The sequence below is a fragment of the Fomitopsis serialis genome, assembly GCF_022376445.1.
Source record: "Fomitopsis serialis strain Sig1Antser10 chromosome Unknown B0H18scaffold_5, whole genome shotgun sequence".
In the NCBI taxonomy this organism is placed as follows: domain Eukaryota; kingdom Fungi; phylum Basidiomycota; class Agaricomycetes; order Polyporales; family Fomitopsidaceae; genus Fomitopsis; species Fomitopsis serialis.
The window spans coordinates 330942-343045 of NW_025954965.1; the positions used below are offsets into that span (position 1 = coordinate 330942).

Here is a 12104-nt window from a genome sequence, read left to right on the forward strand (position 1 = left end):
AGGGCGGGACGGATCCCGGTCTTGGGTTCAGAGGTCGCGTAGGTGCTCGCGGCGCCTGGATGGTCATGGCCTGGGGACCCGGTACCCATACCAGCATGATTGGTTCCAAAGCATACAGCGGCCGCGTGCGTTCAGAGAGCGGCACTCTGAATGCCGTACCAGCCCAGCTAGAGATTGCCCAGGACTTTCTCGGTGCTGCCATCAACGCTGCGCAGGAGAATTCCAATAAAGTTCGCCCAGAGACGGTCGCGGAGCTCACCGCTACGCACGCTAGCATCATGGAACGCATGGGGACAAAGGAAGGGGTGTTCGAGGCGAGGACTGAGCTCGAACGAGTATGGGCGAGTCTTCCTGGCAAGGGCTTGACGCGGCTCGTGTTGCGTCAAAACTCGGGGACCTGAATCAACGCCTAGATGACCCCGAAGACGCTCTGGCATGGTGGGCACGGTCCATGCTATTGGTACAAGACAAGCCGCCCACAGAGCTCGCCTCTGTCACGCCAGTCGTTCCGGAATCTCCTCCTTCCTCTCCGCTGCACAACGGACGCTCGCCTCCACTCTTGTCTCCCTGTCCGTATATTATGCGACCTCCGGACAACTGAAAGAAGCGCGGACTCTGGAGAAATTGTCTCTTGACCTCATGCGGTCCATCAAACAGCCGGAGTCATTCGACTCGGCATCGCGTCCCCAAGCCCTGCACGCATTGTACCTCCTACACCGCTCGGCACTCCTGTCGGTCCATCTAGCAGAAGTCGAACATGCTCTCAAAGCGAAACAAGAGATCCCACTGCAGTGGCTAACGCGTGCGGCCGAATCTTCCGAGCGAGTTGCTCTTACATTGTCCGGTCTCCCCACCATACATCCTGACGCCCCCGAATCTAAAATCCCGCATCCGCCCTCTTCCGATACGCCTCTCGTGCCTGACTATTCCAAATCAATGTCAATGAGCAAGCCTGCTAAGAGTCTCCTTCGGGATTCACGGCGCACTGCGGCAGAGGCATGGAGCTTGATGGGCATCCTCGTCGAGAGAACTCGAGCCGCGGGGTCAGCGGAGAAGGCACTCGAGTGTTATGAGCGGGCGCTGGGCTGGGCCGGCGTCGCAGCGGACAGAGCAGGTGGGATTGGGAGAGCGGGTGATGGAACGCTGGAGAGCGAGTGGAAGGCATTGTGGGAAACTATGTGCGCGTCCGCGATGCTGTCCGACAGCAGCAAGAGAAGTAGATCTACTGTCGCTACACTGCCACTGGCAGGTCGCTCACATCTGCTTGTCTATGTAATGCACTCGGTACTCTATCACTTGCGTTTGTGCATATGCTGGTGGCGCGCATCACATTGCTCGGCCGCGTGATAGTACTGGACTGATCAGTTGTGCCGAAGGGGCGGACGGTGTGTGAGGGTGTGGGCACGATGTGGGCGGAGGTGCGTAGAGGCACAATCTTGATCGAGGCAGCATCGGAGATCGGGGTGCGGCGATTGCCAGATGCTTCCGAAGCCCCTCCAGCCACAGTCTCGTGCTTGCATCTGATCACTGGCTGCAGATGCTTGCAGCTCGTCTCTTGTCTGTTCGCCATCTACGCTCTCGCTTACCCTCCGTCTGTCAGACTACACCTTACAAGCTCTCATTAACCGTGCGAACAATGGTCAACGTCGCAGCAGACCGTTTCCTGGCGATCGTTCGGCTCCGTTGTGCAGTCTGGACGTTGCAAAGTCCTTCGCGCAACTAACGTGAGTCTTGGATCCGAATAGTCAGAAAGTGGTGCTCATATAACATGGACGGTCAGGTCAAAGGAGAAGAAGTATGCTCACCATATCGGCCAAGCTTCTTGGGCAGGCGCGCGCATCATACAGGGGCAATGGACGCCGCAAGCACAGAAGCTCTATGACTTGCTCATCCTGACCTTCAGCGACAAGGAAGGCTTGCGGACCTCCCTGGCTTACAGCAGAAGTCTTCGCTGACGTCAGAGGAATGGGAAGACCTTATGCAGTACACCACTCAGGTCCTCAGCAACCTAGTAAACTACAAGTCGTTTGGATTTACGAAGATTGTCCCCCGTATCCCCGAAGCCAAGTTCGCTGCTGTTGTTGAGAAGTCTGCGAACGCGCCGGAGGCACTTTCGCTCTGGAATGAGGTGACTAACCGACCAGACGTATCGCACTTGGCGATCACACTGAGTTGATGATTTAGTTGAAAGGCCACATTTACCGACTGCTCCCAGAGTCGAGCAACTTCATAGGGAAGCGCCGTGAAGGCCATGTCTCCAACTACTATCCCGGCGAGCCCATTCTGGATGACGAAGTGGCTGCCATCCAAGCTACTGCGGAGAGCTCGGTATCGACGTTCTCAACACCCGGTAGGATTCCGTCACCTCCGAGAACGAGTGTTTGTTAATACAGACCCAGCGTGCGGAAGGATGGACCGGACAGCTTCGCTCTTCTGGTTGCATCCGCCAACCCCAAGCCCGCGTCTTTGCACGAGATCGAGGTAGTTGGCAAGGGTGTCCAGCTCACTGTCGAGTACGGTGATTCGCCGTGCCATTGCAGAAAGCTGTCGCTGCGCTGAAAGAGGTATGTCGGATTAACAACCTTCCTAGCTGGGCCGCTAAAGTTGGTGAAGGCGAAGAAATATGTCGCTAACGACCATCAAGCAGCTATGCTCGACGGCTACATAGAATCGTATGTTTGAGGAGCCCCACAGTGGCCTCAAGCTCACATCTTTCTTAGTTTGAGACTGGTTCAATCGAAGCACACAAGAAGGGTTCGACCGAATGGGTGAAAGATGTCGGCCCTGTCGTCGAAAACTACATCGGTTTCATCGAGACATACGTCGACCCATACGGCGGCCGCGCTGAATGGGAAGGTTTGTGCCGTCCTAATTCATACTTCTATCAGCCTTGTTTATCGCGACATCCAATGACAGGCTTTACCGCTATCGTCAATAAGGCAATGAGCGCAAAATACGACACCCTTGTCTCAAAGGCTCCCGAATTACTCGAGGTGCTTCCCTGGGGTAAGGACTTCGAGGTCGACAAGTTTCGAAAGCCGGATTTCACAGCGCTGGAATCTTGACCTTTGCCACGGGTGGTAAGTGAACGTAGTGAAGGCCCGCATCATTTCTGATAGCGGTGATCATGTGTTGATCCATTCAGGAATCCCGCTGGTATCAATGTACGTGCATAGTTCTTGGGTTCATGTCCATGTCTGACAACGCACGCTACAGATTCCGTAAGAGACTGATCATCGATGCCGAGACAAAAACTTAGAACTGCATAGAACTATTACGAGATTCGTGAGGCCGTCGGTTTCAAAATGTCTCTCTAGCGGTACGTCTTATGCCTGGATCATATTGCGCCAGGCTTTGATCTTTACCCGCCGCAGAACATTCTTGCCGCAAAAGCACCTAGTACGTTTACGCGCACCTCAGATCCGTAATTCGAGCGTCTAACATTGTTACGCGTGCAGACGAGGAACTTACGTTCATCCACCCGGATGACGTGGACCTTTACAACGCATGGGACAACCGCGCTTTGAGCTGCAGGTTGCTAACCACGAACTGCTCGGGCACGGTAGCGGGAAGCTGTTCCAGGAGAATGCGGACGGGACCAAGAATTTCGACCCTTCGAAGGTACAAGTGCATCATCATCGATATGCTAGTGGCCCATGTCCCTAACTCAGATATAGATCACTAACCCGCTTACGGGAAAGCCGATGTAGGTCATGCTATACGGTAGTCAGGCGGTTAGTCTTTGGTCTCACATTCATTACCAAGTACGTCCTGGTATAAGCCCGGACAAACGCCAGGCTCCGTCCTCGGCGAAGTGTCCTCTTCTATGGAAGAATGCAGGGCCGAGACAGTCGCACTATACCGTAAGTGCTCGCATATCTGCTCGTTGCTGTGCTGCTGACAGAGTCATATCAGTTGTCAGCGAGCCCGAAATCCTCAAGATCTTCAAAGTAAGCTAGACTCAGAATCGGTCGATGATGTGAACGTTCATTCCCCGTACAGTACACGGAAAAGAAGGACGTGGAAGATGTCCAGTACATCACCTTCCTGCTCATGGCCCGTGCTGGTCTGCGCGCCCTCGAATTCTATGACCCCGCCACGAAGAAGCACGGGCAAGCACACATGCAGGCTCGGTAAGTTGCCCGCAAACTGCGTCCTCGTCTCCCCTCGCTGACTGACCTGTCCCAGACTCGGTATCACACAGCACCTGATCAAGTCAGGCATCGCACGGCTGGAGGAGATCCGCAGCGCTGACGGCACGCTGGAGAACCTCTACATCAGGGTATACATCCCCTATCGCTATTGCCGCATAAGCACGATGTCCCTGACCTTGACCTTGTAGGTGGATAAGGAGAAGGTGCTCACCCACGGCCGTGAGGTCGCAGGCACGCTTCTCGTCGAGCTTCAGGTGCGGAAGAGCACTGCGGACGGCCCGGGCGCGCGCGCGTACTACACGGAACTGACGACCCCCTCCCCGGCTGGGAGGGCGAGATTCGAGACCTGGTTCTCAAGAAGAAGCTGGTACGTTCCCGCCGCCGGCTATCAGACTCATTGTCTCACTCCTGTTGGACGCTACTCCCAGCCGCGCAAGATCTTCGTGCAACCCAACACCTTCATCGAAAAGGATGAGGTCGTGCTGAAAGAATATCCCCTCACGCCCGCTGGCGTCATTGAGAGCTTTATTGAACGGCGGCTCTGATCTAGCGCGGACTGCTAAGTATGTTTGCCCGGTGACACAATGACCACTGGATCAGTTCTTGCTTAGTATGCATCCAAAATGGTTGCATGGGGAAATGAAGGCTTCAGCCCGAGCGCAGACAGTGTTTGGGAAGATCCGATGAAAATTAGGTTGTGAAGGCTTGACCAATGTACAGTACATTTGACAGTGCTATGTAGTGAGCGACGAGTCTTAGCGTGGATAGCAGTGTCTATGGGTGATATAGCGAATGTGTGTAATCCTGCCTAATGGTATGGTGTATGGGCGAGGCAAGAGACGCAACCTATAATGTCTCCTTGACAAGCGCGACAACCACTGTAACGCTGCAGTGCGTGGTCAGTGACAACTTCAGAGAGCGCGCTAGGTTGGTGGACTTACTCGTCCTCTTTCTGGAGAAAAAACAGTTAGAGTCATCCGACCCAATATGAGAGAATAACTCACTCCACCACGGAAGTACATTCCCTCCCTTGCCGCGGCTCGCTCGAATGGGCTCGCGCGGTTTTTCTTCTTCATGCATGCAGTAGCGTACTCTACTAACCGCTCTGCGATAGTTTGTACAAGTTTATCGTCCTCGACCTGACCGATATTCGTTATTGGTTGGTAGACTTTGAGAATTGGTCTACGTACGTCTTGTGTTGGCCGCTTCTCATCAGGTCCGCTTTCCTCTTGAGAGCTTGGCTGCGGAGCAGAGACACTGAATTGACGCGACACGAGCGTACATATCGTGCTCATTTCCGCTGGAAACACATTATCTGCAAGGCCATCGGTCTGGAAGGTAGGCGACCATTGACATCATTGTCACTCCAGTTACAGATTGATGACATGCGTACATATACAATCACAATGTCCCCATCTCGCAGTTTCGTCTCGAGGATGTCTGCTTCACGAGGAGAGTCAACCACGGCGCGAGAGAATCCTGGGATGCCTTGGGGTAGCTTTGACAGTTGCCTGCGCGGAAGTTGTGTGAGCGGTGAAAGTATGATGTCAAACTTGCCCTACTTTGGACAGTTAAAGAAGTGTTGCTGTGAGCGTTGTTGATGAATTAAATTTGATGAGCGAAATATCGAGAAGCCGCTATCTCCAAGGCTGAGTGAGCGATGTTAGAGCACGACTACTGCGTGGGCACATGGATTGAACATACTTTGCGGCGCGAAGCACACCGGACGCAGCGTTAAGCGTAAGCAGGCAAGCAGTACTGGAGCCTACAAATCATAAACAGTAGGTGCTCCAGGCTCGTCAGAATTCACTGGACGTATGGTACTAACCACATACCCGCTTTAATGCTCCGTTCGCGCAGCACACCCCCATACGCAAGTTCCAGGCACTCCGCCGGACTCATTTCCCAACCTTCCACCTGCGGACACTCTTGCAGATCCTGAGTGGGATCTGTCTCTGGTTCACCTGCCCACGCATCCTTTGAGTAGCGATGGGCGTGGTACATCAAGGCTTGCGAGAATAGCGAAGGATCCACTCCTGAGTCGACCCAACCTCCAACACCGTCTGCTACGCCGAACGACACGCCCTAGCATAAACAGAAGCACATTGAACAAATACATACAGAGGCATGTCAGAAAGATAGATCGTCCTGAAAGCGGCTCACCTACCGACTGATTTCGCATCTGTGACACGCGGGACTGGTCAACTCCCACGCGAAAGGATACCCATATGGAGACTCACGTCCTGCACGTAGAAGAAATCCTCGCCGACATGATTCCCTACCGGTGAGTGGTACTTGTCCAAAAGGCTATCTCTCCATCCACCGATGTCACTGTCTGGCGCGAAGGGCTTCGTCTTCAAGCGGCGCATTTGGGGATCTGGCGGCTTGCCCGCCCAGCTGGCCCCAACATGAAAGCGGTACGGTCTTGGCAGCGAAGAGTACGCACGACGGGTAGATTTGAGCCGCGCGGATGTCTTCTGTGTGATACTGCGACCAAGTGACATGCTGCAGGTAGTACGGCGGAATGCGGCAGTCTACAGCGCACTCGGACTCGGACGCCACTGGTACTACTCGGCGCTTCCTTCGCGACATCATCGGCACGTGCTGCAAGCCACACGGCGGATCGGAAACAGCAGCCTGCAGTGGTGCAACGCTCGGCAGTGAGTTGCATAACATCCTTTACAGGCCTTCTCCAGGGAGCATGAGAGGGATGCCGAGAGGGGGCCCCGGGCAAGGAGTAGATCAGTACTGTTATGCAGCTCACTGCCGAGCGTTGGGTTGTGTAAGTTCTTTCTGTGGCGGATGTGGTGCGGCCGCAATACAGCACGTAGTATTTCAATGACTGTGTTCAGGTCCCGTCGAGGCCGTGAATGAATCGAACTGTCTTGATGATGCTCACAAGACTGGCATACTGGGCCGTGATCTCGGTCAGACATCCTGGTCGGCCACCCCATACATTGTTCAACAATCGCACCACATTCATGAACGGGCCCAAGGTAAGTATATACCAACAGCAGTGTATATGCTAACAACGGTAACACGAAATCAGACTGCTACATAAGCAAGCAACATCACTCGGACGCACACCAAGCTCTCAAATCGAACGACGTCCTTGACTCCGACTGGTTTTCAGACCCAGGCTTGATTTTCGAGCCCCCTGGCGTACGTTTAGGGTCGACTTTGGGTCCCGACGTGCCGATGCTTGACGCTGCAGAACGGCCCGCGCCCTTCGCTTTGCCGCCTGCGAGCACTGGCAGTGACTGAGCGATGGTTGCCTGGGTATTCTTGCTCGGGGGTTTCGATGTCGCGCGGACGGGCTGTACCTGTTTCCGCGGACGACTTCCGGAGGGTGGTGCAGGTGCAGGGGGGACACGCAGCTGTGAGATCGGCTTGAGAGCCTTCACCTTCGGAGCTGAAGCCTTCAAAGCACCGTCTGCGGCACTGGTGGATGTCTCACCGAGACGGGAGGAGGAGCCTTTCCTTGATGATGGCTCGGGAGCGAGCGATCCTGGAATGAACGGCTTATGTCACCCACCAGACACAACCTGAATCATTTGCGGGACGCACCGACAGGTTTCTGGCACTCGAGGCGCGCCTTCGCTTGTGTGTCTACCTTGGCTGTTCGTGCGAAGGGATTTCGCGAGATGCTGCGCTCAGGTTCGGCCTCCGTGGGCGAGGCCGGTTCCGCCGTGGCCTGTCGCTCTTGCAGGCTAGCATGCAGTGCTGTTACCGCCGCTGTCACGTCCGCACGCTTGCGAGCTGCATTCGTGGACAGTAGATGTCCATCTGCCAGCGGCGCGTCAACCCTGGCCCTCTTCCGGCGAGCTGCGCCGCTTAGGGACACGTTCGAAGGTGCGTGTCCGAGTCCTGAGGTAGGCAGCGAATCCCAGGCTGGTGGGAATCGGAAGAGCATGAGTTTTGTGGAATCTGTGGTCGCGGGCCTGTGTACACGATTTGACACATTGAATGCAGTAGGAGCACGAGGACGCGCCACGCTCTGCTCATAGAAACGCATCACCGAGTTGTGCCGTGCTGCGAGGAGGGTTTCTTCTTCGGCAACCCTGACCATGTCGCGTTGCCCGGGCGACCCGTGGAGTCCACGATTGCTGAAGTCTTGGAACGTAATCTCCGAGTCACCTTCGTTGGCCTCGTCTTCGCCGTTCCAGGAGACGTCGCCTTGTTCGGGCTGAGCTTCTCTGAGTACAGTAGCATGACCGTTCATCCAGAAGTCCCTGCCCGGTGACTCCCCGGCAACTCCAAGTGACGATGAAGATCTTGTCAGATTGGGTGAGTTTGCCGGTGGACGAAAGACATCTCGTCGGCTGCCTATCGAGACCGTCTCGTCCGACGAACGTATCGCGCGTGCACTAGCAGACGACACATTGTGCTCAAGCCCGTTCACTCTGAGTACGTATGGTTGTGGATGTGAGAATACGGTGCATTGCTCGCGTTGAGCAAGCATGTCTAGGGTTGACAGAGCGTGTGGAAAGGGGGTGGGATGGAAAAGCTGGCCATGGGGGCATGGTTCGAAGGAAGATGCACTTTTGTACCTGCAGCGGGTACCCCGGATGTCTGCTCTCCGTCAGTCTTCCACAGTGATACTTGACAACCCAAAATTTGACACTCACCAACCACAGACAGCAACGGAAACATGGGGAGACAGTCAAAGACTTTGTCCTCAATATTGATGCAGTCACGCAGGCTGAGGATACGCAAGCCCCATGGTCCGCGCCTGTGGGCCCTGGGAGACGTATCCTCAATCTCCTCGTCCTCAGAGATGGTCAAAGTCTTTGCGAGAGACTTGATACCCCATGTGCCGAGCGCGGTACCACTCGCATCAAATGCGCAGAGGCTATGCAACTCCTTGAGCAACACAATGTTCTTGTCCGTAAGCTCCTGGCACCCCGGGAGCTCAAGGATCGTCAAAAGGGCGAATTCCGGAGTTGGAGGGATGCGTTGCAGCAAGGGGACGTGTGTATCAGCAAGAGGTAGCGTGTACACACGAAACTGTGCTGGGATGTCGTCGTATAGTTGCACGAGCAGCGCCCAGAGACGCGGATCGACCCGCGTCAAATCGAGTGGCCGGTCCGGCCTGTATGCTGGAATGAGCTCGCGCAGGATGTCGTGCGCTTCCCGGGTCTTCGGAGGTCTGTAGGTAAGACGAAGTGGACCTAGAGTGTGTATCTCGTCTGGATAGCCGAGGAGAGCCTGAAAGCAAAAATAGGTTAGGGACGGCAGATGGTTCGGTTTCCCGCGCGATTGTGTCGCCAGGTCGTATTGAGTAGACGTTCGCGACGCCTGCGGCAACGTGGTTTTCAAAACGGTGATGCCCGCCTCGTCAAAGGTGCGCGTCTGGCGTGGCCGCCAGAGTCGGATGGGCTTGCTCATCACAAGCAAGAAGGATCCAAGGTGAACGCCCCAAAACTTCAGGCTTCAAGTTAGGTATGTGCTGAGAGGGCCATCATGAGTAGAGACGGACGGACGACCACGAACGATGGACCGTGACGGTCGCGGTCTCTGTGGAACTTCTCACGAGGCGGTGACACGGTCATGTGACCGCGATTCACCGACACTGCCTAATGTCTGTACTCTGAATTGTTAGACCAGATATTAGTACATTGCATGGGCTGTAGCAGCTGTTGATTGCATCCCGAAGGCTTCGTTTCCCAAATCGTGCCTTCGCTCAATCCGCATAACGATCAACCGAGCAAGCCAGGTCCCAAGACCAATTCACGCAAGTGACCATGGACCCCGCCACCCACTCACCCACCACTCTTGTCTGCATGGATCAATATGTTGCCGTCTAACAACCGTAGCGGAGAGAAGTCATATGTCCGAGTGTCGTTCCGGCTGCAACGTTCCTCGCCTTGCGGTCCCGTAAGGCGCCCAAATATTGTTCGACGAGCCTTCCCATAAGTACAGTAAGCACCAGTGACAATAGACAGCGCAAGTTCGTCAAACCGAAATCACAAAACGACGGTGATGAGAAATGAAGTCCGCAGCGAGCAGCCAAATTATGTGTTATTTCTGTCAATGTTTGAGAGGCTCGTACGGAAACAGTAGGGTGCATAGCCCTGTGTCATCTATACTACAAGAGGCGTCAGATATTCACACGGGGGGGACAAACGGCTGAGACAAAGACGACATCTGATTGGCTGAGAGACGGACGCCCGAGCGCTGCCCGAGCCTAGCTGCGCGAATACTGTCGACTCCTCCACTTGTTAGAACGTGCGGCGCTCAATTTCTCACTCTGGCATGTACATATGTAGTCCACTCGCTGCGCTCTTCGACCTAGCCGAACCCTCTAAGTTTGGAAGCATGCTTGATCTTGTGCGGACCGTCGAATCGCTCGCGGCGTTGCCTCATGCATCTGCCACTGCCACCCTCTCCCTCTCTCGCCGTGGGCACCACCCCCTCAATATTCATCCACGACGGCCTGGCTCGAGCTCAGGCGTGCAGTACGAGCATCACCACGAGCGCGACAACAGTGGCACTGTGAAGCGCATCGAAGGCCCGAGACGGAACGATGGGCACGCAGGGTAAGTGCCCAGCATGCGTATGCGACCGACGAGCGCGTGAGCAACAGACACGAAGATGAGTGCCATTATTGCACGCGAGCGAGCTGGCTAAGAACGGGCGTGGGGTATGGTCGGCAGGTCCGGGCACACAGAACACACGTTGACCGTGAACGCGCAGGGCATAAGCCCAGCACACAAACACGGCCGACGACCGGACCACGGGTGCATCAGCGAAGGAATCGGACGGATGGGAGAATGTGGCAGGCGCAGGGCGCAGTCGCCGTGGCGCCATGAAGCGCGATACACACACCGACCACGAGCGCACCGGGCGAATGCCCAGCACGCAGACACGGCCGACGGACGCGCGCGGAGCGAGCGGGCAGGCGGGCGAGCAGGCGTGGACGGGCAATCGGATAGGCAAGCGAGTGGATGGGTGGGAGAGCCCGCAGGCGACAGCGCACACATCAACCGCGAGCGCGATGGGCGAACACTTACTGCACGCAGGCACGGCTGACGTACGCGTGCGCAGAGGCGTGCGAGCATGCAGGGCAAAGTGCCACCGTAAAGCGTAGCTGACGAGCGGACCATGGGCCCGGACGTAGCTACGAGCAGGGAGGGCGGACAGACGGCGGGCGGCAATACCAAGGGTGCAGGCACAACGCGCACGAGTCGGAGTCGGAGAGTGGCTACTCGGAGGCCCTGGGCATAGGTGTGCTGCATGCCTGAATAACTTCCAGGTTCTGCTGTTGATGAGCGGGTTATAGGGACACCATGATTCCCAGACTACAAACGTCGTTCACTGGCTGTCATGAACAGCATGCCCAAATCACTGGATGCCGCATTCGTTGACGCGACGCAGGATTGTATCTGAAATGGTATGTGCGTCATCCCCCGAACTCCAGTCTGACCATCTCTCCACTACGGCCTCGCGCTCTGCCTCGCGCGTCGCACGCCAAAAATTCGGAATGACGACAGTTGAAGCGACTTTGAAACTCGCGGCGACAGTCAACCATCTCACGCGCGGGATCGAGCCCAACGCGGGTGGTGGCGGCGCGAAGAACATTCAATCGGCACGCAATACACGAACATGTACCCGAAGACGGTGTCTTCGACCCGGCGATGTTCTCGGATCCTGCCAGTATGTTCAGCCTCGCGATGGAACAAGCGGCGGCGGCGGCGAACGGACTTCATTCGGAGTGGTGATGTGTTCTCGCCGAGGAGCGTTGTGCTGCTGAATGAGTATGCCGCTGAGGCGGGAGGAGGTACTGGGATATGCGGAGGACACTGAGGAGGAGTTCGAAGAGTTTAATGCAGAGGATGACGAGGACGAGGATGGGCACATCGCGGTAATGAGACACCGTCGAGTGGCAAGGAATCATTGTGCATGAACTGGGCTACATAGCTGCCACGCAAGGCCCTATGAGCACTAGGT

At 55.8% G+C, this 12104-nt stretch overlaps 5 protein-coding genes across 5 annotated transcripts; 2 read left to right on the plus strand and 3 right to left on the minus strand.

The window, feature by feature from the left end:
• Positions 1-936: 936 nt before the first annotated feature.
• On the plus strand, positions 937-4699 carry B0H18DRAFT_1082537 (aflatoxin-detoxifizyme; the record flags this gene model as incomplete). Its single annotated transcript, XM_048031546.1, has 22 exons — positions 937-1178; positions 1656-1724; positions 1781-1944; positions 1974-2128; positions 2185-2336; positions 2394-2518; positions 2545-2564; positions 2614-2676; positions 2721-2856; positions 2917-3028; positions 3052-3084; positions 3146-3164; positions 3270-3293; positions 3375-3399; positions 3459-3490; positions 3529-3621; positions 3678-3706; positions 3766-3863; positions 3916-3950; positions 4003-4133; positions 4189-4282; positions 4343-4699. 22 exons carry the CDS (start codon positions 937-939, stop codon positions 4697-4699), a joined length of 2208 nt encoding a protein of 735 aa, XP_047898597.1.
• A 378-nt stretch (positions 4700-5077) lies between these two features.
• Positions 5078-6658, minus strand: B0H18DRAFT_869347 (protein serine/threonine phosphatase 2C; the record flags this gene model as incomplete). The annotated part of the gene is given in 8 exon segments (XM_048040009.1): positions 5078-5287; positions 5411-5485; positions 5548-5665; positions 5717-5803; positions 5859-5919; positions 5990-6239; positions 6259-6302; positions 6379-6658. The coding sequence occupies 8 exon segments, from the start codon at positions 6656-6658 to the stop codon at positions 5078-5080; spliced, it is 1125 nt and encodes a 374-aa protein (XP_047898598.1).
• Positions 6659-8618: 1960 nt separating this feature from the next.
• Positions 8619-9545, minus strand: B0H18DRAFT_902377 (uncharacterized protein; the record flags this gene model as incomplete). The annotated part of the gene is made up of 2 exons (XM_048041464.1): positions 8619-8727; positions 8785-9545. The coding sequence occupies 2 exons, from the start codon at positions 9540-9542 to the stop codon at positions 8619-8621; spliced, it is 867 nt and encodes a 288-aa protein (XP_047898599.1).
• Positions 9546-10420: 875 nt separating this feature from the next.
• Positions 10421-10742, plus strand: B0H18DRAFT_978029 (uncharacterized protein; the record flags this gene model as incomplete). Its single annotated transcript, XM_048044293.1, has 1 exon — positions 10421-10742. A coding segment is annotated over exon 1 (181 nt), but the record flags the coding sequence as incomplete, so codon positions are not given.
• Positions 10739-11563, minus strand: B0H18DRAFT_486526 (uncharacterized protein). The gene has a single exon (XM_048038263.1). The coding sequence runs from the start codon at positions 11390-11392 to the stop codon at positions 10781-10783; it is 612 nt and encodes a 203-aa protein (XP_047898601.1). The 5' UTR covers positions 11393-11563; the 3' UTR covers positions 10739-10780.
• Positions 11564-12104: the final 541 nt, after the last annotated feature.

Bases quoted from the DNA above. Each gene is read 5' to 3' on its own strand.
- B0H18DRAFT_486526 (XM_048038263.1), bottom strand. From the start codon at position 11,392: ATGCAGCACACCTATGCCCAGGGCCTCCGAGTAGCCACTCTCCGACTC.